The sequence below is a fragment of the Erithacus rubecula genome (assembly GCF_903797595.1).
Source record: "Erithacus rubecula genome assembly, chromosome: 3".
NCBI classification, from domain to species: domain Eukaryota; kingdom Metazoa; phylum Chordata; class Aves; order Passeriformes; family Muscicapidae; genus Erithacus; species Erithacus rubecula.
The window spans coordinates 68,501,020-68,527,419 of record NC_136689.1 but is presented as its reverse complement, the minus strand read 5'-3'; the positions used below and the strand labels follow the sequence as shown (position 1 = coordinate 68,527,419).

Sequence of the window (26,400 nt, the reverse complement as noted above, 5' to 3'; positions counted from 1 at the left end):
ACACATAAAAAATGAGCCTTTTTCTCAGGGCAGAGGAGCAAATAGAAGTTGGGTGGTCTGACAGTATTTTGCATGATACAGCAGCTCTACAACATCTAAGATGGTGTTAGCAGTTCCTACCCCATTCTTATACTAATTTACATTTTTAAAAAGACCTACACTAGTCAGGAAATGCACTCAAGTCATTCCTGCTGCCACAGCCCACACCTATTGACTGCACAAGGCTGTCAGACACACCAGCCACTTCTGAGTAACTCTCGTATCTTCACCCACTATTAAACATAGGAAACCCCAAATCCTCTTCTTGACTTCACCAGGTATGAAGCAGGAAAATGATAAATTCCCTTTTCCTCTTTCCCAAATTTTCCTTTTCTTTCTCTATTGAAGCATAACATACTCTGCCAGACAACGAAACTGCGACTACAGTATTTCCACTTGCTCAGGCACTGAAGTGGCTTTTGTAATTCAAACCATCTGTTTAAAATTATTTAATGTTCAACATCTTCACTGAGCATTTTAGGGATTATAATAACAAATGACAACTGTTTTAAATTTTAAATGTGATTCACTAAAGCACATCCAAACCTGGGGCAAAGAGCTCAAAGAATCTTTAATTTTCTTTTTAACATCACTTGATAATCAAAATTACCCTGCCTGCCTAAAAAAATCTCTTTTGCCAGAATTTTTCAGGGAGAAATTTGACTATGGCCTGCAAAGCATCAGTGAAACATCAAGTGTTCCAAAACTTGAACATACTGCAAATCAGTCACCTCAGTGTCAGCCCATGTAATTTTCTCTGAATTATCCTTCAACTGTATCCACAAGTTTCCCAAGGAAAAAACCCATACCTGAGAACAATGTTGAATATGGGATACCAGTGATAAGAAGAACAAAAGCACTTTATTAAGAAACAATTATGGTTTGGAGGCATGAAAGAGAAAACAAGAGCACCATCCTTCAGTACCACTTGTTAGCAAAGTGGAGGCAAAACACGGAGGACAAATTTAGCATTACATCCACTCAGGATGCATGCAGCCAAAAATTCAGAACTCAGAAAAAACAAAGCCCAACAACAAAAAACCCTGAGTATTCTTGCTGTGAATTATTTCACTGGGTAACAGCATTTGGAGGACCTATGCCTGGTCTCAGGTGGTAACTGCAAATCCGCTTCCTTATTTCTTAATTTCTAAGTCATTCAGCAATACTCTACCAGCAAGTCTTCTTCAAACACCACTGTTATACTGAATATAGATTTTTTTTTTAAAATCTCAATATGGGTTGTGTACCTTTTTTTCATACCACCAAAAGTAGCATATTCCCTCAGACTTCTGTATTCTTGAATAAAACAAACAAAAAAAGAGTTGTTTTTTTTTTCCTGTTACTGTTTTTTTTTTTTTTTCTGAAGCTGCTTGGAGATTTTATAGACAGATTCTTAATATTAAAGTTTTATGGGACACTTTTGGGGAAAATAATCAGCCTGAGAGTGTCTAATAAAACACATCCTAACAGTTTTCACAGGTCAGGGTCAAGGGACAAGTGGCACTTAAGAGAACCCAAGCACATGGAAGGCATGTTGCCACAGCAGTCTTCTGTCTTACTGGAAGCTTCCCTCCCTCCCTCCCAAAGAGAGGCTGAAGGCCCCCTGGTGTATTTTTAAAGCCACTTACAATAAAAGTACACAATAAAGCAGAAATACCAATACAAGCATGACAGTTATGCCCTTTAACAACAAAAGGGGCAAGGATTACACTTTAAAGTAATGCAACAAATATTCATGTAGACCACTCAGGCATGAAAATGGAAAAAAAAAAATCCAACTTTTTCAGCTGCACTCTTGTAAAACTAGTTTGCAAATGTATTGTATATAGACACAGAGGACAAAAAGTACCCTTTAACAAAAAAACCCTAAACAAGCTTGACATATATTCTACAGAAACTAGTATGAATACAGGTTTTTTTCCATTAAGTCACATTTGCTTATTGAGAGCAACTATTACAAAAAGACAAGAACTATGTCATATAATAACAAGCACAGCTGTTGACTCTCATGCATAACCCTCTGAATGCAAATTTACCAACAGCTTCAGTTTGAAGGAAGAAAAAAGACCACGACCTCCCAAGCACACAGTAATACTTTCATAAAAGGCATAAAGAAGTCAAATAATCAATTTATAGTTTCCCAAAAACTTTTCAAAAGGTGGGATTTTTTTCCTTAAAAAGACAATAAAAAGACTTCAGAACTTTTTGAGTTCAGAAGTACTACTTAGTTATGCGAGCAAGCCGACTATAACGCGTAGTTGAATACTATTCAACCGGCTAGCATAATCTACATTTTACGCGTGTAAAATGCAGACTCTACACGGGTAAAATGCAGACTCTACACGGGTAAAATGCAGACTCTACACGGGTAAAATGCAGACTCTACACGGGTAAAATCGCGCCCAGCGCCGGGCGCTCTCCAGGGTCCTGCACCGCGGCACACACAGAATCCCGGCGAGTCTCACCCCTCCAGTTTCTAAAGAACTGCGATAGGCAAGTTGTAAAACGTAGAAAAATGCTAAAAAGCATGGATTATACCCCCTTTAAAAGAGCATCAAGTTGTAATGTAAGCATACACAGTATTTGTGCAAGGATACTTTGAGGTCCAGTAAGAAATCCTTGTGCAAAGGAATCACTTTCTCTTTAACTCTTCCACCAGCACGCTGTTTACAAAGGAAGCATTTCCCTAAACTCCCATAGGACTCAAAACTCACTGAACTTATCAATTACTGCAGTCTGAAATACTGACATTCACTTTAGAACACAGTTCTCTGTGCTCCTACATCAGCCTCGACCTACCAAGTAGTTAACATTCATTAGTATTTACAATATATCAGCTTGCAAACACCCTCTGCTGAAGCCCTGTGAGTGTATACTTGTTTTTATTACAAAGCCAAGCCACTTTTTATTTGTATAAGACACCTTTATTTTTCAATTGCTGACTCAGTCTAATAATTAATGGAGACAGAAAATTATTCCTGAAAACAACCAGTATTCAGCTTTTTTGCAATATGGGGAACTGCTGATTTAAAATAAAACCTCCCCAGTACTCAAACTCTTTTGGCAAATGAACAGCAGCAATATAAGGGAAAAAATGCTCTTTTTTCTGTTCAAAACTGTGCAAATACTAAATTGAAGAGGAATAACATGAGGAAGAAAACAAAAGTACACTACCTCCATCCTGCCACAGTGAGGCAGGGTAAGGCACCCACCTCAGAGCCCCTGCAATACCTTTCTGGGCAGCCCACAGTCCACACAATGTGCTCCATCTTCCATGGTGAACAAGACCCAAGTAATTCAATACTCAAGTGCCTGCAGTGTCACAGAAAGTCACGACTTTGATTCAGAATTTATATTAAATCACTCAACTGGAATAGCAATTTTTCCTTACATATTCATTCTCACAAAAATATATACACATCATAAAGCCTGAACCAATTTTCTAAAATACTCCTTAGGCTCTTAGTGTGTTTGGTGGGTTTTTTTTTTGATGGTTGGCTTCCAAATACCTATTGTTTGCTGTAGCACTTCAAAACAGCAGTTTTGGAGGTAGAAAAACACAGCCAAACTTGAATTCAGAGGCATTTTGGGGGGTTGTTTTGTTTAATTCAAGTCTTCACCTGATTTCGTGGATCATTAGATCATTATCAAATTTCTGATGATGCTTAAAATATGTCCAAGTACCTCTTCACACTGCTGTACCATTTTTCCTTAAAATCCCAATTTAACAAACCCTTTATAAAATAAGTTTCTCCAGGTAAAGTTACATCTGAATGTAACACACAAGTAAGCATTAACTACTGATACAGGCTGTTCTCATTGAAAAACATTCCCTTGAAACTGGAATGGACAGATACAATTTCAGAGACAATGCAGAAGTCTTTAAGCACAAGCTACCAACATTATGAGTTTCAATTTGCATTATTAGGTTCCTGCAAAAGATCAAAATATTTTAGAGCTTAGAGTTAACAAAGCACTGAAATTCATTTTTAAGCAAGCAAAAATAAAAGCAAACATAAAAATCATAATTACAATTCAAGTTTCTTTTAAATAGAGGCAAAAGTTAGGCTTCAATAAACATATATAGACAAAGATTCAGGCAGCTCAGTTTTCTTCTAAAACTTTAAAAAGAGTTGGTAGAACTCACAAATAAACATTATTTTAAAGTAGAAATCAGATTTGCTTCAGATAGTTCTCTATTATTTTGCTCCCTGTGCCCTAATTAGGATCCAAATCAAATGAACAAAAATCACCCTACTTCCTTGTAGGACCCACTAGAACACATTAATTCATATAGTTCTAGTGTTCAGCACAGAAAAAAGCCCCAGTATAAAATGAACTTCTTTGAATGAAACTGATCTTGTCTGTGGAAACAGAAACCCCCTTAAAGCTTGATTTAAACTGTGTGTTCACTGGATGTGAGAATGGCTGGTGTTGCACCAGAGTAGTGCAGAAAGACAAAACACTTCACGCACCCATGACTCCACCAAACAACAGAGGGAACCTGAAACTGGTCATATGTTTCAGTTCATTAAACTCTCAGGCATTAACTCAAGATTTAACACTTCAACCAAAATCAACTCTGTAAAAGCCAAGTCTGAGTTTTTCTATTCATTTTTCATTTCAAGGACTACAAATTTAGAAGTTCATGAAAAAAAAATGCATAGACTGAGAAAAGTTGTATACACCACCTCCTGCAAAAAAAACCCTTCCAATTTTTTTGTACAAGCCCATGTATTTTGGACTCTTAGCTTTCCAAGATGTATTTAGATATGTTGTTCTTCAGACACAGAACTCAATTCTTTAAAAGTTAGAAGGAAACAGCAATTCCAGTAAGAGACAAAGCAGCTTGATGAACAATCTGCCTCTCCCAGAATCACTACTGAATAATTAATTTGCAGCTGTCTGCCTCAAGTAGACCTATATAATGCTCCATTTCCAGAACTCATGCAGCTTTTTCTGTCTCACACATCCTTTGAGGCACTACACTATCAGGTTTTCCTCTCTGGTTTCTCAAAATACTCCTTTGGCACATTAGAAGCTGTTTAAACATATTGGTACAAGTATATTTTTCTACCTACACTTAGCAGTCCTGGAATACACATTTCAGCAAAATTAGCTTTTTCCCAGCCATTCATAAATTATTTTGGAGCAGTTGACTGACATTTGTAAATATTTAATTGAGTTTCACAAACCTAAACAAACCTCTTCCAAAGCACTGAGACAGTGGATTGCTTTTACATTGATTTTCGGCACGGAAGAGTGAAAAAAGGCTGTCCTTCCTGGCACAGCACAGAGCAGTGGGCAGAAAGGAGTTTCTGAATAGAAAGGCAGACCCGAGTGCTTGGAATCCCTTCCCAAGCGCTGCAAATCCCCCGGATCGCCACCAGAGGCTGCTGCAGGACCCCGGCAGGGCTTTCCTTCCTTCCCAAAGCAAAGCACCAGACCCAGCTTTCAACAAATCTCACTCTAAACACACTCTAACTCTCCAGAAAGGAAAGGAGAAAGCAGGTTTCTTTAAAGGTTCTCAATACAGAGCAGCAACAGTAAAATGTTTTTCTCCCTATTTTTATTGTGATCCCACTGGAATTTTAAAGCATTTTCCACACACTGCTATTTTACTTTATGGTACAACCAGTTCATGCTCTGCCACTTAGACTCTTTTTTTGTGTATCAACAACATAAAACAATACAACAGTAATAAAATACAAAGTTTATTGTAGGACAGAACACTAAATCGAGTATAAAAACTGCAGAAAAGTTAGTAAGTCCAAAACTGGAAAGCACAGTCTCTTGTACAGCACACCATGTGAATGGAAGACTTCAGACTGAATACTCAAGAGTGCTTTTAGATCTCCATGTCACTGCTAAACATTCACATTATTCTATTACCAAGAGTTCAGCCCCAATACAGGTCCTGGTGGATCAGCTTTACAGAGAGGGAGTCGGTGGGAACGGAACATTTTCAAAGAAACGAAACAGAAACCAACGCTGGCCCTGTTTTGCACAGCTTCCAGTGAGCTGAACCTCCTTCAGTAGCACACACCGCCTGCTGCTACACTCCAGCTTCAAGCTTTCTGCCAGGTAAAACACAAAGTAACCACTTTGCATCATCCTTTTAAAAGTGGCAACTTCACACTTCCAGATGCACAACTTCATGGACTCAGGACTGTTAAGGTTGGAAAAGACCTTGAAGGTCATTGACTCCAACCATTGACCCACCAATGCCAAGTCCAGTGCTAAAACATATTTCCAAGTGCCACATTCACAGGTCTTTTGAATATTTCTAGGGATGGTGATCCCACCACATTCCTGGGCAGCCTGTCCCAATGCCTGACCACCCTTCCAGTGAATACATTTTCACTAATATCCAATCTTATATATATTAGGAAAAAACAGAATGGCACAACTTGAGGTCATTTCTTTCCCTCCTATCACTTGTTACCTGGGAGAAGAGGCCAACTTCCACCTTGTTACAGCCTCTTTTCAGGTGGTTTTAGAGAACAGGAAGGTCCCCACTAAACTTCCTTTTCTCCAGGCTCAACAACCTGAGCTCCCTCAGTCATTTCTCATCAGACTTGTGCTCCAGACCCTTCGCCAGCTCCATTGCCCTTCTCTGGACTCGCTCCAGCCCCTCCATGTCCTTGTAGTGAGGGGCCCAGAGCTGGACACAGGATTCAAGGTGCAGCCTCAGCAGTGCCCAGCACAGGAGCACAATCCCTGCCCTGCTCCTGCTGCCACACTATTGCTGATACAGGCCAGGATGTCCCTGGCCATCTTGGCCCCCTGAGCACATTGCTGGCTCATCTTCAGGCAACTGTCAATCAGCACTCCCAGGTCCTTTTCTGCTGGGCCAGCTTCCAGACAGTTTGCTCACAGTCTGTAGCTCTGCCTGACGGAACTTGTCCAGATCCCTCTGCAGAGCCTTCTCTCCCTCTGGCACAACAGGAGTATCTTCCTATCCCGTTCCCTTCATCTGGCTCAGGGGCTGTACATCATGAGGGTACCTAGTTTTGTCATTAAAGAGTGAGAAAAAGAAGACATTTTGTACCACAGCCTTTCCCCCATCTTTTACCACCGTTTCCCTTACATTCCATACAGGATAAACACTTTCTTTAGCTCTCCTTTTGCTGCTAATGTATCTGCAAATACATTTTGTTGTCTTTTACACCAGTAGTCAGATTAAGTTCTAAATGGGTTTTGCCCCTTCTAATTTTCTCTCAGCACAACTTCACAACATCTGTAGTGCTCCTGCCTTGCATGACCTTTCTTCCAGACGCCATCAACTCAGTATTCACCTGCACTTGTGCCTCCATAATTGCAGCAACACCTGATGCTGGAAGATGGCTCATAAGCCCACTGGGAACACAGAGTTACAGAACCACCTTGGCTCGAAAAGGCCTCTGAGACGATGACATCGAGTCCAACCCATGACCAAACACCTCCATATCACCTAGACCATGGCACCGAGTGCTGTGTCCAGTCTTTCCTTAAACACCTCCAGGGACAGTGACTCCACCACTCCTTTGGCAGTCCAATGTCCATCTGGGGCCCTCGTAGGGCGCTGCTTTCCCTGGGAAGCCCTACCCTGACCCCGGTCAACGCAACCCTCTGAGGCCAAACCGAGCCCCCATCCCTCCCGTCCCAGCAGCGCCCTCACGCTTCACGGGCTGGGCGACCGCCGTGGAGGCTGCGGAGCGGACCGAGCTTGGCGGAAGCGGGGAGGCGCAGCCCGTGCCCACCCCCCTGCCCGGGGCCGCAGCCTCAGGATCCGCCGCCCCCTCCCCGCGGGAAGCGCTCGGCGCCCACGCGCCAGAACTCACTCCTCTGCCTCGCCGCGACCCACGGCCACTTCCGCTTCCGCCCGCACCCGGCACCGCCCACGCGTTGCGTCACGAGCCCCCGCCCCTTTCCGCGCCCCGCCTTTGGGGTGTCCCAAGCCACGCCCATTGAGTGAGGCCACTCCCCTCCGCATCTCTCCCCACCCCGGGCCCCGCCCTGCGAGGGGGGCGGGCTCGAGGCCCGGAGGGGGCGGGGCCGTGTGCCTGGGCGCCGCTCGCGGTTGGCCGCGGGAAATCTCGCGCGAGCGGGGATCCGGAAGCGGCAGCGGGGCGGGTGGGAGGCCGCCGAGGAGGCGGCGGCCGGGAGTCGCTGTGGCCGCAGGTGGCGGCAGTGCCCGCAGCAACAGCGGCATCCTTAACATCATCAGCACCGTTGCAGGGGCCTGGCAGCGGCTCGGGCCCCGGCCCCGCCAGGAGCCGTGTCTGCGGCGGCGTCTCCGCGCAGGCTTCGCTGCGGTAGCGCCCCGGCAGCGGTCGCGCCGCGCCGGGCTGTAAGATGGCGGCGGCGGCGGCCGGCGGGGGCGGCAGTGTGAACCCCTTCCTCAGCGACTCGGAGGAGGACGAGGCCGAGGAGCCCCGGGCCGGCGGCGGCAGCAGCAGCAGCACCGAGCCGGGCGGGCCGGCGTACCCGCAGCAGCAGCCGGAGCCGGCGGCGGGGAGCCCCGAGGAGCTGCCCGGTCTGCGAGCGGCGGCGCCGGGCGATGCCGCCGCGGGGGCCGGGGAGCTGCCGCGGGTGCCGATGGACGCGATAGCGGCGCAGCTGCTGCGGGACCAGTTCCTGCTGACGGCGCTGGAGCTGCACACGGAGCTGCTGGAGAGCGGCCGGGAGCTGCCCCGGCTCCGCGATTTCTTCTCCAACCCGGGCAACTTCGAGCGGCAGAGCGGCACGCCGCCCGCCGGCGGGGCCCTGGGCAGCCTGGGCGGCAGCAGCGGGCTCGGGGGGGCCGGCGGCAGGGAGCCCGGGGCCGGGCAGCTCAGTAAGTGACCCTGGCTCGGGGCCGGGGGGGCTCCGGGAGCGCGGGGCGGGGTGAGGATGGCTCTCGGTGTCGCTGGGAGGCGTTTGGCATCGCTCCTCGTTCCTGTCATTCCTGGCTGTCAGTAACCTGCGCAGGACTTGGGGGCTGTCGGAGGTGTGCTGCCAGAACCGCTGTTACCCTGGTCCCACAGGCGTGGTTTGATCAGGCTCCGGGATCCCTGTGAATGTCACGGGCGATTGCCAGATGTGGAACGAATTATTTTCAGCAGCGTCCTTAGCGCTCGCTGCTAAGAGATAAGTCGTATCGTATGGTGCTAGGAGAAGGAGTGGGGTGTTAGGCCGTAAGTGCTACGCTTGAAGTCTAAAAACTGCCAGAAATGGAGTATATATGTGTAAGGAGCCAGGGTGTTATTTCTGCTGGTGCATCTAAAGACAGGTCTGAGTTTCACTGGTCTTGCACAACTAATACAATGCTTCCTATAATTAATGCTACCATGTTTACCAGGTGTCTGCAATCCTTGGCTAGCCAAGGAAGTGGGGAACAGTAAATATACTGGGTTGGTATAAATTCAGGGAGCAAAAGGAGTGCAGATATTGGCACAATTGTCACTTAGCTGGCCTTAAAAGCTTGTGAGTTTTAAAAGCAGCACACATGGCTTAGAATAAAATCACTTGTGTGTCTTATCAGAGTTGCTGTCAAGACAGGAAGGGTTCTCCAAAGGAGGTTGCCTGTGGAAGTGGCTTTGGGAAAGAGAAGCTGACCAGCCACCTGACCTTTGAGGGCTTCATGAACTTGTGGGATGGTATTGGAAGGGATTGTGGGTAGCAGACAGGTGAAATACTTAATTATGTGTTTACTAAGATACTTAAAGGCATTTTGTGAATAGTCCTGTATTTTTGTTTTTTTTATGAGTTTCTGGTGTTGCATAGGCACGAAGTTACGCTTTAAATTTGGAAATAACTAGTAGCATCTGGATAGCTGAACTTCAAATTGTTAGTGCATTTCAAGATCTTTCAAAAAAATCTATGGCTTTTAAAAAAGTTCCTGCTGTGTTGTTTATGTTCAGCTTGTCTTGTTTGTGAATAATTAGAATTTCATACTTCTCTCTGTCTAGCTGAGATCTTCAGTGTTGTCTTCTTCATGATATGATTAGTGAATGTTGGAAAAACTTATGCTTCAGGGCTTTGAACTGATATAAATTTCTCTTTCATCCCCAAGCTGCTTCCTTGGGGATTCCAGTCAATTAATTTGATTGATTAAATATTCTCTTTTTTTTTGTTGTTGTTAATGTAATACACTTTTTCCAGTTATTGATACTGTGCATACTCCAGAATTAGAAAAAACAGCAACCTGTGTAGCTGTGTTGTTATGCATGCAAAAAAAATGACCTCTTGCAGTCTTAGGCCAATGTACACTTATGTAAGAACATATTAATTATTATTTTGCTGACTTGCTAATTGATAGATGCCTGTGGGATGTCCCTATTAAAAAAAGGAGGGAGGAGGCTGGAGCAGTGGAGAAAGAGAGAAAGGAAGACTAACACTTAGTTTGGACAAGTTTAATAATACTGAAGTACTAAAATTAAATATCACACTAGACCTTATGCTAAAAGTGTGTCTTGAAATCTGATGTCTACAATAGGTTAGAGAGTGGATTTCAAAGGTTGTTTTTGTTTCAACAGTGCTTCAAAAGGCACTTCATATAAAGTGACATTGAAAGATGACAGATGCAGAACAATGAAAAAATATTTTTATATACCTTAGGTAACTCTTTTAATTTAGTGCCATTTAGACTTACTTGCAGTCTGGACTCTAGCATTGAGCTAGCAATTGTGACAGTGCTGTTCAGACTGATTCTAATTGAACAAGAGCTGATAGTCTCGTGGTTCCATAGTTAGGTGATTTTCCAAATACTAAAAAGTAGATTGCAGAAGACTCTGATGGGCTGAAAATCATGGTCTTTGGAAGAGTTCCCTCACTTTTTTCTTAAGCATCTGGTATTTCTTCATTTAGGTAGGTGACTGAGCTATAGTTCAGTTTCAAGAATGAGTCTGAACAATTTCTTAAGTTTGTCAAGATGTCCAGTTTTGTTGAGAGATCCAGTCTGTTGCACCTGCTTTATGAGAGGGTTGTGCATGTACCTTCTCTTGCTTCAGCATGCCCAAAGGTATTTGGGAATAAGCTACTAGTTTTCTTAATAGAAACTCTTGTTGGAGAAAGTCATGTAGGTTGGCATGATTGCCATTTCAAGGTCATGTGAATTTTATGCTTCAGTGAAAAAAGATTCATAACATCATTTAAAAAATTATTTCTACTGATTTCTGAAGTCAAGATTTCTTCTCAGTGCTAGCTTTGTACCTGTTCCTCCCAGTCTCCAAGTCAGATTAATTGCTCTGGCTTTATTCTGAGATTTTTCATAATTGAAGTGGATGCAGAAAAAGTATGACTGGCAATTCTTATTGAATGTGAAGTATGTTTGGAATGCTGCCTGAGGATTTCCACTGAGCAATAGAAAGCTTTTGTACTTTACGTGCTGTGCAGAATGGGAGAATTTCAGTACAAGTGTTCATTGCCTAAAAGGACTCTGAGAAGTGCCAGTCTAAACTCTTGAGTGCATGCTGGAATTTATTTTGGTGTGGTTTTATTTCTCCTCTTCGTCTTCAAAGACTGTTACAAAAAGATTTTGCTGAAGTGTCATCGGATTTAAACAACCAACATCATGTGGTCAGCAAGTGACTGAGAAGCTGTTTTGTCTTTGAACCATGCTTCAGAGCACTTGCTTGCAACAACAAATGACGGTCAGATGACTGGGATTTCTTACTTCTTTGCAAAAACACCCTTCCTTTTTCCAGCAGCAGCAACATCACATCTACAAACTGAGATTAAGATATATTGCAATGAAAAATGTGGAATTTATCTTGTGTCCAGCAACTTTGCTTTTCTAGTTTGAACCAAATTCAGGCTGTGAAGGAGATAACATTATTCCCTGAGGTGCTCAGCACCAGTGTAGAGTCATCCTTCATTTCCTGTATCTCAGCTAGATGTTCCCAAACTTCTGAGGGCTTCTTCCATTGGTTTCAATAGCAGTAGCTTCATGTCTTCTACAGCATATTGATACCACTTTTCTCATGCTATTCTCATGCTACTCATCAATATGGTTTGGAAGTGCCTCCTTCTTACTGTATTCCAGGTCTTTTGCAAGGCTTTAGTCAGCACCTATGTATTTAATATAAATTTTTGTCCCTATCATTTTTGCTTAAGTAGGTACAGCACAAGTTGAGAGAGTAAAAAAATTAGAAATAAAATTGTGGCTCAGATGTCTCATCTGTGTTCTTGGACCACAAATGTGTTTAATAAACACATGACTGTAATTCAAACTTGTGCATAGTGGATGAAGAAAACTTCTTTTTAAGGTGATTGATATGATGCCCTTTGGTTGCTATGTTTGATGAGTGTCTTTTCCTGAAGGAATGCATCTTATATTGGTAGGACTAGTGTTAGTCTTAAAATTTGCCATTTATTTTTTTCTTTTTTGCTACAAAAGCTCAACATTCCTAGAATTTGAAATTGCCTTAATGAAAATTATAAGGGGTTTGAGCACTTATGTTACATTTGTTGCTTTCAGGTAATACTTTTTTTTCTAGTTATTGCCATAATAAAATTGTTTATAACTTTCTGGGGGTTTGATTTCAATTATATTAAACTAATCTGTGAGCACAAAGATATAAAGTATTGCTGCTTCTTCATAGTAAGCTCCTGGCTTTGTTTATGACTTGTGGTGTTTGATTTTCCTTTGAGGTTTTTTTGGGGAGAGTGGTGTGGAATATTGTAACGCATTGCTCCTTTTACATAGGATACAAAGGCTTGTACAGATGTTACTTTTGTAGGAGGGGGATGTCTTGGTATCAGCTTTTCTCAGTCTTGAATTGCATTGTAGTTTTGTGTGGGGCTTTGCCATGACTGATGTTTCAACAGATTTGTATTCTGAATGAACACAGCACAACAGAGCTACATCCAAACAGTTCATTATACCTCAGCTTAAATAGCAGTTTAAATAAGACAGGAAATTGAGAAGATGGCAGATGATTTTTGTTCTAGTGACTACTTGTTGGGTGTTTTGGTGTTTTCAGTGCAAGTTTTTGGCCTGTTACTTTATGAAAGCAAGGAAAAGTATCCAGTCCTGTTGGCTGTCTGCAGATAGGTAGACTGGCAGCTATTGAGTAAGAGTGGTTTTACTACCTGATTTGGAATATGTGCTCCCCTGAGAAAGGATGGGATGGAAAGGTACAGATAAATAGGTAATCAAAGCTTCTGGTAATCAGTAGATGGGAAAGACTGATTGTTGTCTCTTTTGATGAAGTACAGAAAGCATTTGAAAGAGTTGAGTTTTGTACGTAACGCTGAAAGAAAAGGAAGCAAAGTTTATTTCAAACCTGCCAGAAAAGAGCAATGCCTGGAGGAAACCTGAGAGTCTTCGTGGTGCTCTCATGTTGGCTTTACTGATAGAGAAGCCAGAGGTGAACTTTTCCTGTTGTAACTGCTTTAAACCCACTCCATTTTACTGACACTGCTGTTTCTGACAGGTTTTCAGTAGCAAGCACTTCATAGCTTACAAGCTGCTTAAGGCTTTCGCAACTCTTGGGCTGGGCGAATGACTACATCTGGGTCTGCTGGAAGCTGTTCCTGATGGATGAGTCTAAGCTTTGTCTGATGTCTGTGTTGGGCTGATTTGGGGTGTAATGGTAGATTATTGAGGAGACAGGTTAGTCCCCATAAGTATGTAACTACACAAAGCAGTAAGGAGATAAGGCAGCATGATAAATTGACAGCTATGGACAAAGGAGGACAGAGTAGAAGCCTGTTACTAGGCAGGTAAATATCAAGTTATCCACTGAATAGCAAGTGACTAGGATGACTATGTTGTATTTTCCCATGTCATAAATTAGTGCATGTTGTAGTTTTTTTTAGGATCCTCAGAGTGATGAGCTGAGGAATTTAATTGCTTTTGTCCTGACTTCTGTTGTTCCTGTGCCAGAGTTCCTGTTACATTTTGATGCTGGGGAAAGCAGAAGTGAACCTCTCTATATAGGCACTGTAGCTAGTTTAGTTATGTGTGAGTTTAATCATCCTGGCTAAAAGCTTCAGCAAAACAACCTGGATTTGTGCTGAGGCAGCACACCGTCCTTCTGATGGTTTTGCTGTTAGGGAAAAAAGAGAGATTTTTTTGGGTTTTGGGTAGGTGGAAAGAAGGAAATTAGAATGTTGAGCTAGAGCTTTGCATTTCAGAACCAACCATTAGCAAATTTCTAAGTTCTCCCATATGTGATTTCAATTCTGTGTATGTTATATCAAATTTCCTGTAGCTTTTTTTCCCTCTGAGAATTATCTTTTTCTTAACTGAAGATGTGACTCATAAACTCTGTCCAGCTGAAAGAATGTTTGATGAAAATTTTACATGAGTTTCATTAGCTGATAAAAGGTTTGTCTAGTATTTGCAAGCAAGCTAGTATCAAGGAGGTACTGATATCAGCTATGTTGGAAGCTGATCTGTGTGCAGTCCATCTCTGCTAATTGAAAATTTGTAAATATTGCACTTCTGTGTTCTGTAAACACTGAATTAATGAAAATATGGGAAAAATATTTTTCAGGATGTTCTTACACTTCCCAACTAAGTTAAGATGTTTTTACAAAAACTGAGTTAGGTAACTCATATCTGTGGAGCTCTCTAAAATACAGCATGAAGAGTCTCTTTAAGGAAAAGTCCTAAAATGTTATAGGGCTGGGTTCAAACTGATAACTCCTTGCCTTCACAATATTACTTGTATTTGGTTTTCTACTGTATTTCTATGTAAAATTGCAGATTTGAGAAACTCAGCTGAAATCTCCTCTAGCATAGGCTAAAACATTGAGTAATTCAGTAAAGGTTGTAGGCATTATATATTTATTTATGATGTGAATACCTGAGACATTCCACTAAATACACTGTGTTGGACAAATAGTTTAAAAAACTAATTTTTTTAAGACAACAAAGTTGAAAAAGCTTTTGAGAAATAGTTAACTCTTTATTCCAGTGCACTGTAGGGTAGAGGCTATTTTCTTCCTCCCTTCCTGCAATATAACTTTGCATGATAGTGATGGAGATGATTACTTTGCTGTTGAATTGAAGGAAATACTGTTACGTAAAAAGTCACAGAATAAGAATTTTGTGTTTATATAACAAGTACTTTTTCATCTTGTTTTCATTCGTTTGATGTTAGAGGAGAGAGAAAGCTATGAGCTGTTTTGTCATTTGAAAAAAAAAAAACTACACAAACAAAAAAAACAACTTTTGGAGTAAGAGAAACCATGGCAAAAATAATCCTAGAATCACAGCATGGCTGAGATGGAAAGAGACTTCTGCTTATCATCTGGTCCAACCTCCTGCTCAAGCAGAACTGCTATGACCTACAGATGGTTTCCCAGGGCCTTTACCAGATGGTCTTTTAAATATCTCCAGGGACAGAGACTCTTATCACCCCACTGGGAAATTGGTGCCAGTGCTCGGTCACCCTTAGAAGTGTTTCCTGATATTCCAAAGGAACCTCCTGTGTTTCAGTTTGTGCCCACTGTCTGTGGTCTGTCACAGGTCACCACTGAGAAGAGCCTGCCTCTGTCCTCTTTGTGCCCTCCCTTCCATTATTTATATACATCATGACACTTCCTCTTCGCCTTCTCTCCAGGTTGAACAGCTTCATCTCTCTCAGCCTTTTCTTATAGGAGAAATGCTTTGGTCTCCAGTTTCTAGTTATTTTTATTAATGCTCTAGAAACCTCATGGACATAAGTTTTAGTTGGAAAATTTACTACTGTCCTAGAGATAGTAGAAAGTGGGCAAATGAGAACTTATTGAAATTTAAATATGAAAAAAACTGAGGCAATACAGTACTTGAGAATAAAGACAGATATTATCCATACACTTTAAGTAGTCCTTCAGCAAGGGCAACCATTTAAGGACTAAATTGACGCAATTTTGCTTGATATTAGCCTTTAACAGAAAGCTGGGTTACTGCGACAAATGGAAAAAACCTTGTGGTGCAAGTTAATGGATACCTTTTGGGCAACGCAGTCCTGCAGCATCAAGCATATGGAGTTAATTTTATGCTGGTGAGCTGGTGATGCTTTCTGATTTCTGCTAAAAGCTGGGGTCATTAGCTGGGAGAAGATCCATGCCATGCTTGGCTCTTTGCTGTTCTATTTTGGGTAGGTCTGCTTGCTCAAGAGCGCTGCAGCTTGAGCTACTCCTTGCACATCTGTAGGGGGTCAGGCTGGGTTTGATGCTTTCCCTAAGGTCACACCCCTCTGGACCTCGATGTTCACTGCAGCAGCATCCAAATGGCTTTGTGCAGGGCTGGCTTAATTCTTTCACTCAACTGATTTGGGTGCTGCCTGAGAGTGTCTATGCAGTAAGCCCCTCTCCAAAAGCAGCCTGGTTTTGGTATAGCTCTCCAGGAGATCAGCCCAGGTGCATCTGTATCATAACCCAGTTCTGTGAGCGTGTTATTTCTGTGCTAGGGTACACAATCTTATCTATTTTCTATTTATAATTTCATCTTTCTGATGAGCTTCTACAGTATGCCTGTCAAGGGAGTGAGAGTAATACTTTTTTATTGCAATGTGTCTGCAAAATATTTGTTTTATCTATCTGGTGGTTGGGGTGTTTGTTGAGGTTGGTTGGTGGATTTTGTTGGTTTGCTTGGGGTTTTTTTTTCTGTTCTTGGCCAGCAAGCATAGGTTAGTTTTCTTTAACCATCTTCAGGAGCTTACTCTCATGCTTCCTATGAATTTTTATAACTTGCTATTAATATGAAGTACATAAGGGTATTGATCATCCGTTTTCAATCTGGTTTGGATTGCCCATCATGGACCAGTGCTGAATGTCTGTTCTAGGCATTTGGTAAGCAGATGCTTCTAACAGCTTGGAAGTTAATTTTATTCTAATAGTTTTGCTTAACTAAGTTTTCATCTGATGGAGGTCTGAGGTCTTCTTTTCAGAACACATCAACTTGTAAAATTCTGCAAGTCTCATTGTTTAAGAACATCTGAGAGAGGGCAAAAGAGGCATTTGAATTGCAAGGCAAGGTTGGTAAGTCAGGTGCTTGCAGTTTAGTGCCTGATGCAATGAATTAATTTAAGGCTTTTTGTTCCATCCCTAAGTTACCATAGCAATGTGGAATGTGTTGATCTGGTAAAATGTACTCTACTAGTTCAAGTTGGTTTAGAAAATTGTTACATAACTCTGTCCCTACTGTAAAGGTTGTGTGCTAGATCACGTCTGCTGGAATGGATCAAGTTTGCTTTTCTGAAAGACTCAGCATCAGTAAGCTTGAAACAAGTTGAAACATAGCAGAAATTTTAAATGCGGCAGACTTTCAAAACTTTTCAAAGTAATATTACTCCAGAGATATCTTATGAAATATGGTACAGTTAAAATAAATTTGCAGTTTTATTTATGGGAAATTAAGTAGTTTAATTAGTTTATTCTTATGTATTGCACAACGTATCTATTTCAGTTGCTTTATAAGGTAGTCACAAATACAAACTGTGAATTGATGATCACTTATTAAAGAGTTAATGATGCCTAATTGTTCGATTTAATGTAGAATGGACTTAAAACTCTTCAGTTTTTCACATTATCCCACATCCTCTATCACATGCTCTCTCTCTCACGATTTGGTTTGTTCACATATGCATGCATGTGGTTCAGTACTAATATGGGGCTAAAGCATGTATAAAGAGGAAATTTATTCCTTTTCCCAATTAACCTTCATCCCCTGTTTTCTTGGCTTCTGCTATTTTGTGCCTGTGATATTGTGCAGGATAGCTGAAAATACAAGTTATTCAAGGACATACTATTTCAGTCCAATAGCTCTAGAAAAGAGCAGACCATCTGCTGCATGACCCTACTGGCTAGTTTACTCTAGGTCTGGAATATTTAAGGTAGGTAAAATACCTCACTTGCAGACTTTTTAACTGCCAGCAGAAATAGACCTAAAATGTGTATTGATACATCTGCATTTCCTTAGGTCTAAACTTCAATAGTTCTCTTATTGTATCTGTAACACAGAAAAGAAAGGAAAAAAGTGTCACACCTGAGTAATTTTTATAGAAGCTTCTCAGTTGGGATCTGTTATCAAAGTACTTGCTAGTTTGTCTGTGTCTTTGCATGTAACAATTAGGTTGAGATGTCCTAAAAGTAAAGATAAGCTGTACCCCATAAATATGGGTACTGTTGTCTTTGCAGATGTCTATGACATTTTTTTCTGACCTTCAGTTTGCAGACAGCTTAAAATTTCGGCTTTGCTCTTTTCACAACATAGTTTTCTTTTAGATGGAGAATTATCCATCTGAGGTACCTCCATGCAAGAAGGGTTTTATGTGTATATTGGGAGGAGGGATAGCTTAATTCATAGAAATATCACAGCTCATCCGGAAAAACTTGTGTTTTCTCAAATTGCATAGAACTATATGGTTGTTTTAAAGCTTGTCTTAATAATAATCCATAGCTCATTGGTCAAAAACATTGCAGAAGGGGGCTTTTGTAGGTTCACTTTTCAGAGATCTCAAGGAGTATCTCAGAGTAAGTTGGGATTTTTTTCCACATAGAACTGTAATTGCATGCTTTTCTGATATTTATAATCCCCAAAAACTTCCTTGTATGATAGTTCATGATTTTTGGAGTCTAATTTTCTGCTGTGTGTTAAGGTGTAGCATGTTTGTTGGTCTAATGATCCTGTTTTGTTTTGGTTTTTAATTTATAATAAAATCATACCTTAGCAATTCTCTATTTTAATAATTTTGTTCTACAAAACAATTTTTCAGTGCCCAGTTCAAGAATGAAGTGCAACTTACTTCTGTTGCTGCACAGAATTGTATTCTGGAGTCATACTGGGTTTTTTCTAACCTAGAAGTAGCCATCAGGATGATGATGCTAAGGAATGATTTTTGATAGCCTCAGTCATTCACTTATGTAACTTTTCAACGTTTGGTTTTATTCAGGATAAGCTAGAAGGCATTAACCTGAGATGGCTTCTAAGTAGGATTGTACCTGACACTGAACTGGCAGGCCTTGTTTAATGTTTGTCCCTAGTGAAAATTTAATTTAGTGAAGAGAGTGTATTATTATCAAATAAAATTACTACTGGTGGATTAAGTTGCTTGTAGAATAATTCTAACACTAATGCAGAAACATTTTAACTTTGTCTAAAGTAGAAGAAAAAGACTAAATCAAATAAAAATTCTGTGGTTCTGGAAGCACAGCTGTTCTTGGATGAATATTCAGAGTTCTTGATAAAAATCTTTGTAGTATCCTATAGCGTGAACAGTTTTTTCCAAGCCTGTCGTGTGTCGTGTGTTCCTGTTTGATAATACTACAGTAAACAACAAATACAATTGTCTTAAGTAATTGGGTAGAATGTTTTCAGAGAGGGTTCTTTTGCTTGGTTTTGGGGATTTTTTCAATGCCAAGTCATGTCAGTTTTTTCTTCTCCAAATAGTGCTATGTGAGGGTGGATGTTGGAGTCCACCTGATGGCCCTGAAATAGCATTATAGTTATAAGTTGTCCAGACCTTCACTATCTAAAAAAATACCCAAAAAGGTTGTATCTCCCTGTCATACATGTGAGCTATCAACCTGCAGCTATTTCATCCTCCATATAACCATATAATTGATGCAAAGCCTGGCTTAAACTGGGAAATGCATTGTCCTAGTATGTGCAGTATCCAGTGGGAATCTGCTCTGATCCTGACTAGGAAGGATTTTTAGTTCCATTTGTATGCTAATCAAAATCCAACTTCCAGTAGCCAGTTATTTCTCCTATCAGTGTAAAATGTGATTAGCCAGCAGTTTCACTCAGCAGTTTAAAATATGGCAATAGTCTGGTTTCAGGGTTACAGATACTTTTCAATACAAGTGAACATTTAGTTAGCTAAGTGAATCTGTCATGTACGAGCATAGTATAGTTTCTTCTCTGATTTCAAGGAAAAATTGTGGATTTCTGGGTCTTCATATGTTCTGTTTGATTAATTGTTAGTACATGATGCTATGATTTCATGTGATCTTAGAGAAAATGTAACAGCTGGGCTGCTTTATAAACTAGTAATTTTTAAAATCAATTTGGATGTTTGCAAAGTAAATCCAAGTAGCTTCTAAAACATTAATTTTAAAATATTTTTTCTTGAGCCTTTCTATCAATAAGTAATACCACTTAATTTGTCTATGCTTTTAGCTGATTTACAGTGTCATGCACATGTAAAGATTATTTAATGAAATTTAGTAGAAGACTGCAACTTATTTCTGCTTAATGTGTGTACTGTGACAATATGGCTAACATGAAAATATGGCTAATATGATCCTTCTTGGTGTCCTTTAGGTAAACTGGTAAAAATAATCTCTCTTTATCATCAGAGTGAATGAAACATAACTTTTTTTTATATTATGTATGTCAGTGGAGGGGGATGTATCACTTTGAGATTTCCTTACATTTTCTTGCTTTGGTACTTATGCTCAACTTTCAGGGAGAGCTGAATATATGCCATGGGAACAGAAGCTGTCAGTAGAAATCTGCATGTCATCTGGTTCCACTTCTGGGAATAAGAAAAGAATTAAAATTCCTTTCCTCTGGAATGAAGCAATACTTTTAAAGACTATATAAGTTAATAAGCAAAATGTGATGCTGAACCTGTTTTTTAGCTTCACAAATGAAATTAAATGCATTACATTTTTTAACAAATGGATTAAAAATCTTCTAATCTTTGGGTGTGTGAATCTTGGCATTCTGATTTTGCTTATCCTTTACCAGTGGTAAAGGTAAGAGACAGGAACTGGGCACGAGGCTTTCCTTTATTATCCTGATATGTCTCCTGGCATTTCTCTAGTGTGAATTATGAACCTTAAGCCTATTTCACTGCTCCTCTATGCACTGTGGCACTTCCTTGTTCCATATTGAGGTGATCCATGATCTGCAGTTGTGTATGCCTGCTTGTCAAAATTGTTCTTCTTACTTTGCTTTTACCGTTTCTGAAACATGAAGCCGACAGCAATTGTTTTGCCAGCATTCACTAGGAAAGCTTTTAGCAGAAAGGAATTGCTAATTATAAAGTGTTTTAATTCAGAGAAAGAAGCTAAAATCCATGCACAGGAGACTGTTGATAAGAATGCACGTACCAAGACAACAAAATGGGTTCCCGCTGCTGTGGCAGATTGGGTTTCTTTCTGGGAAAGAAGCAGATTTCAGCCAAAATGTACTTCTCCTTTTCAGTGGTTTCTCCACAAGAAGTTGCTTTGATATTCTTTCTCAAATCACTTGAGATAAATTTTTAATTTTAAAAATTGAGTATATGTTTTCTTCTAATTTTTTTTTTTCTTTTCCCCTTTCAGCACAAAAAAAAAAGTTCCCTTTTCTGAATGCTGTAGTTGAAATGCTTCCACTCAGTGTCCTGGAGTACAACTATTTGTACTTCAGACAAACGATGATATTTCACATTCCTCAGGAGAGCTGTGTGACTGAGCACAGCCCTTCCCTTTGATTCCTTTACTTCAAACAGCCCTGCCCATTTTCCTAAGAAATGTGCTGCCAGCAGGGAGGTGCCTTTTACACCCTCTTGATCCCTTGCAGAGCAGGTACATCCTTTATGGACATGTGAAATATCAGGTGTTATTCCATTATTTTCTAGGCACTAGCGTTAGTTTTAGGAGTTAAACCTCTGCTGATGACTGCCTGCAGAGACAGTGTGAGTGGCAATGCCACAGACATAGTTCCCCATGGTGACATTTTAGGCAGGTGAGGTGATGGCACAGGCTGCTGCTTTTCACTGTGGGCACTGTTCAGCAGTGCCCTGCCCAGCAGTGCCTGTGTGCTCTGACTGTACTGAGAATCTTGGGTTAGGGGCTGTGCTGATGGACATGGACTTGTGCAATGGGAAGGAGGATCAGCAATACTGTCAGAGTGAAATAATGGTAGCAGGAATCAGGCCATGAGGCTGGCCCTTAGCAGGTCTCTGCTGGTTTCATCAATCTGGATCTAGCATTTGTGCATCTTCACAGTGTTGGCCTGTAGGAAAAGGAAGTCAGATGCTTGCTTTTATTATGTATGCTGTAATGATAAAGCAAAGTCTAAATGCTGAATGTACAAGTTTCAACCCTGTAAATTGCTGCTGTTTGTGCAGGAGTGGTGCTTAAGGCAGTTTCTGGGTGTTGAAATTGTAAACCCCTTGGTGTTGCTTGTTCCTGTAGGACCATTAAGGTTGTAGAACTGATTGATATTGCAAGTTGTTGGATTCACAGCTGCTGATATAGTCTTAAACAGCTCCTGTTGTCTAAATTCTGACATGGATTTTTTATAGGCTTTTTTATAGGCATCTGGGTTTGGGGTTTTTTTGAGAAGTTTTTGGCTTTGGCAAACAAGTTTGTATTTCATGCCTGAGTTTGTTTTATCAGTTTTCAAGGGAGAACCTTGGCCTCTGAAGTGTGCCACTAGTCATATGCAACAAAAAGTTGTGTTGCTTATGGCATTGGATGCTTCAGTAACTGTGATGAGGTTGACTTAAGTTGAAAATGTGAGCATATTTCCTCTGATGTTACTTTGCTTCTGTTGACAGATCAATTAGAAAATTGGTCTGTGAACATGGCAAGACTGCAGGAGGGAACAGTTTTGTTTCTTCATTTGCTATAGCAATGTTGTATGTGAGACTTGGTTACTTCTCTTCAACACCAGCTTTTCATTAAGATCTTCATTTGAGTGTTGTCTTGAATTTAATTTCAAAAAACGATCTTGTAGCTTCCAATGAAATAAGTTGGAGCAATATCTACTCATTAAGGTGCTGGGTGTTTTGAAAAGTCAATTCTAAAGACTCTCACTGTGCATGAATTTGTGTTTACTTTTGAACTTAATCTCTTGAAATGTGATTCCCACTGGTTTATTTTCACAACAACCCATTTTCCAATGATGCTCTAAAAAGATGAGTTTTTACTGTGTTGCTAAGCTATATACAACAGCCTACAGAAAATTATTTAATCTGACTAATATCTGAAAAAATTGCAGAGAATAAGACTGGAATCTGCATATGAGCAATGAGGTTTAACACCAGTGACTAAGTAGAGACTCACTGAGGAGCAACAGCCTGCTTAATTGTTTGGATAATGAAGTTTTGCAGCAGGAAAAAAACCCTTTGGTAGATATAACCTGTATACTGTCATATACTTTATGTCCATGGAACAGACAAGATTTTTCCAGCAAGTGTTGATGTTGTGGAACTCAGCTAGAGTTGGTAACTTTAGTATCTCTGTATTTTTTAAGTAGAAATTATTTAATCAGTCTTAATTCAGGTGTTCTTTTTTCAGTGCAATGCGGGTCCATATGTAGAGAGACCTTCCAGTACAGGTTAGGCACAAATATACAAAGAAAGTCATTAACAGATTTTTTTTTTGTTGTTTTGATTTTCTTTTTTTACATAATGCAGAATGGGAGGAGAGGTTAAATACTTAATGATGTTAGTCATGACAGAGTTTGACTGACAAGTGATGAAATTGCTTCTATTTCCACTGACAGATAAGAGGTTTCTTGGCAGCTCTGTGGAATTTGTTCTTTGTTAATGTGACAACAGTTCTAATGTAATTAAAATTATTTCTGGAGTGCTACATAGAAATTAATTTCAAAAGGGGAGGAAAGATACTAAGGTACTTAATATAATTCCTGCATGTTCAATTGTGCTAGAAACCTGTTCAATTTATTTTGAGTTCTGTTACCAAGTTATTTGCAGATTTTATAATAAAAAGGTGAATATGTGCTTCAGACTTAGCAGAATTGCGTTTTGGTTGATAGTTTTTTCTTTGCCATTCCCATGAAATGAAAAATGTCAAGATCAGATCCAAACCTTCTGCTGGTTACTGAATTTCTTGATTTTTTTTTTTCTTTTTTAAAGAATTTAATTGTAGAGTGTGAATATTGTACTGCAATAGCATGAACTGTGCTTCTTTTGCTTTTGTTAGATACTGTGCTCCTTAAAAAACGTTTATTAAGGGGGCATGTACTGAAGACAAAAGCTAGATCAGGAGATAGGTAAAAAAGTATTTGGTCATGTTGACATGTCTTAAAATACTAAGAATGGGAAAAGGAAGTAGAGCATTTGAGGCAGCTACAGGTTTCTGTTAAATGGGAACTGCTTGAAACTTGTCACACAACAGTTTGGGTTCTTTTACGTTCTTACCTGTGGGTCCAAGCCAAAGTCCCTGGTGTTTGTGGACAGATTAGAAATGCCACCTTTTGGGGAGAGCAAAAATCTTACAGTCTGTTCAGTGAACTTGCTGTAGTGCTACATTTTTGGTTCAAGTTGACTGATGTACTCTTTACTTAGAGACCTTCCGAAAATGCAGTAAAACTTGAGTCTTGCGGAACACATAGCCTCCAATACATAGATTCTGAAATGAGATGCTGTTTTGACTTTTTCCTGTGACATTCTTGATAAAAGACAGGCAGCTCTTCAGGATTCTTTCTGATATATTCTTTTTTTTTTTTTTTCCTGCCCCTTAAGATCGTGCTGGAAGCATCAGTACTCTTGATTCTTTAGATTTTGCAAGATACTCTGATGATGGCAATAGAGAAACGGATGAAAGAGTAGCAGGTAAGTGTTCTGTATGTTTTAGGAATCACAGAATGTTAATTTTACTGTTTAACTTATTGTTTCTAGCTTAAGTATATTTAATTAAACATTTCTGAGGATGACCAGATTTCACTGAGGTATTTTAACTAGTTGCTTGATAGCATCATGCTTTAGACACTTCTGCTATAATTACTGTAAATATTCAGGCAGGTGTACTTGCGTGATTCCAGATGTCACCAGTGCAGAAAAATGCAGTATACTTGAAAATTGTGCCCAGCCTTTGACAGTAGAACTGTATCCTGATATTGCCTACTGACTGCTGCTGCTAAGCTGAAACATACACTGAATTACTCTACATAGTGGTCTGTGACTACAACATGGGTGAGAGCTTTCTGATGTAAAGATCTGTTGCAAGTCATCTCTTAAGTATAGCTCTCCTCAAGATCAAATAAGCATTTCCAAACCCAGAGCAAATTTGGGATTTATTCAATTCCATAAATCTTTGCTACAAATCTTAATTGTAGTGCTTTTCTCTTCTATTTGATTCTTTGACTGTGTAAGATTGGTTAAAATAAGTGTCTTTTATTGCCTTTGGTTCTGAGCCTTTGGCACTTTTAATTTCAGGATCTATTACATCACCAAAGGCAGAACCTTCTCTTATATTTTAAATAGTTTTAGTAACTTTTGCATGTGAGCCATGTTTCTCTGTCCAGTTTTTTTTCCAAGTTATAAATTATTCACAGCTTCCACAGAGAAACCCATAAAAGCTCCCTAGAAATGGCTACAGAGCTCTGTTTACTTCTTGTCAGTTAGTACTGTTTGATATCCTGAGCTGATGGAAGTTGTCCATGCTGTGACTTCTGCTCACATGATTAAGCTTTATGAAACCTGAGGTGATGCAAGCTGCCATGTCTCTCTCCCACCCTATTGTCTCTACTTGGAACCACCTAGAAATGAAAAAGTTGATGAAACATAGTTCTGTAGAGGATCTTCATTCTGAAATTTCATCTCTGGGTCAGTCTGAAATGGTGGGGAAAATCTCACTTTTCTTACCCAGCCAGTGTTACTGAGTTAAAGGACTGGATTAAATTCACAAACACAAAGCAAATCCAGGTATTTTGGTGTTGTGGTCTAGAACTTTAGGAACTCACTGTTCTTCAATTTATATGGAAACTTCTGGATTCGTATTACTATCTCTTTTTCAGTCCTTTTCAAGGAGGCAGTAGTTGTAAATGGAAAACTAATCTTCTAAAAAAATTGTGTTTATGGAGCCCAAGCATTTGTGAATTGTGTCCTGGAATGCGAGGAAGAAACAAGCAAAATCCCATTATTTTATTTATTTTCATTATCTTAGTTGGTTTTTCCTGCTTCTCATCAGTATTTCTTCACAATAGTGTTACTGAGAGAGCTAGTTTGATTTTTGCTGGGAGCTGTCTTTAGAATTGGGTTGGAGATGCTTATAGAAAATATAGACCAGTCAGAATTGACATCCAGTAGAACCAATAATCTTCTGACAAAACATTAGTAAAAAATACTGATTTCTTCAAGTATGAAATTCATATAGCCTAAAATTAAGTATTAGGTTAAACTAAATAGTAAAATTGATCAATGTTTTTGAGAATTACTATGTAGTGATTGTCTGTTGTCATATGTAATTGATGAGGAAATTGTATGTCAGGATATTTACAGTTCTGTGGTCCTTTAGAGATGTTTTTCAAAGAGTTCTTAAAAAGTAGCATAAGAACTTGAACAAGTGAATATTATTTCTGTTTAAAGACTGGAAGTTTTGAAAAATATTTTGTTTCTACTTAAAATTCTGGTTCAGGCATAATTGCTTAAAATATTTTGCCTCAATCCTGTTTAAAGCCATCTTCCTGAGCAGGTTCAAAAACTGATAAGTGTTTGTTTT

General features: G+C 40.0%; 2 protein-coding genes across 6 annotated transcripts in view; one reads left to right on the top strand and one right to left on the bottom strand.

Annotated features, from left to right (window-relative positions):
* Positions 1 to 7,920, bottom strand: part of PIGN (phosphatidylinositol glycan anchor biosynthesis class N) — a 95,734-nt gene extending 87,814 nt beyond the window's left edge. Inside the window, exon 1 of one of the 2 annotated variants that reach the window (XM_079301637.1) lies at positions 7,863 to 7,920. The gene's annotated coding sequence lies outside the window, so the exon portion shown is untranslated. Of the gene's footprint in view, positions 1 to 7,626 lie in introns of both variants that reach the window. The other variant, XM_079301638.1, reaches the window with a different exon arrangement.
* Positions 7,921 to 8,245: 325 nt separating this feature from the next.
* RELCH (RAB11 binding and LisH domain, coiled-coil and HEAT repeat containing) overlaps positions 8,246 to 26,400 on the top strand; it is a 73,770-nt gene continuing 55,615 nt past the window's right edge. For all 4 annotated transcript variants that reach the window (XM_079301625.1, XM_079301624.1, XM_079301623.1 and 1 more), the window contains exons 1-2: positions 8,246 to 8,857; positions 24,423 to 24,512. In XM_079301625.1, the coding sequence (XP_079157751.1) occupies positions 8,377 to 8,857; positions 24,423 to 24,512 (571 nt within the window). In that variant the 5' untranslated portion in view covers positions 8,246 to 8,376. The remainder of the gene's footprint in view (positions 8,858 to 24,422; positions 24,513 to 26,400) is intronic.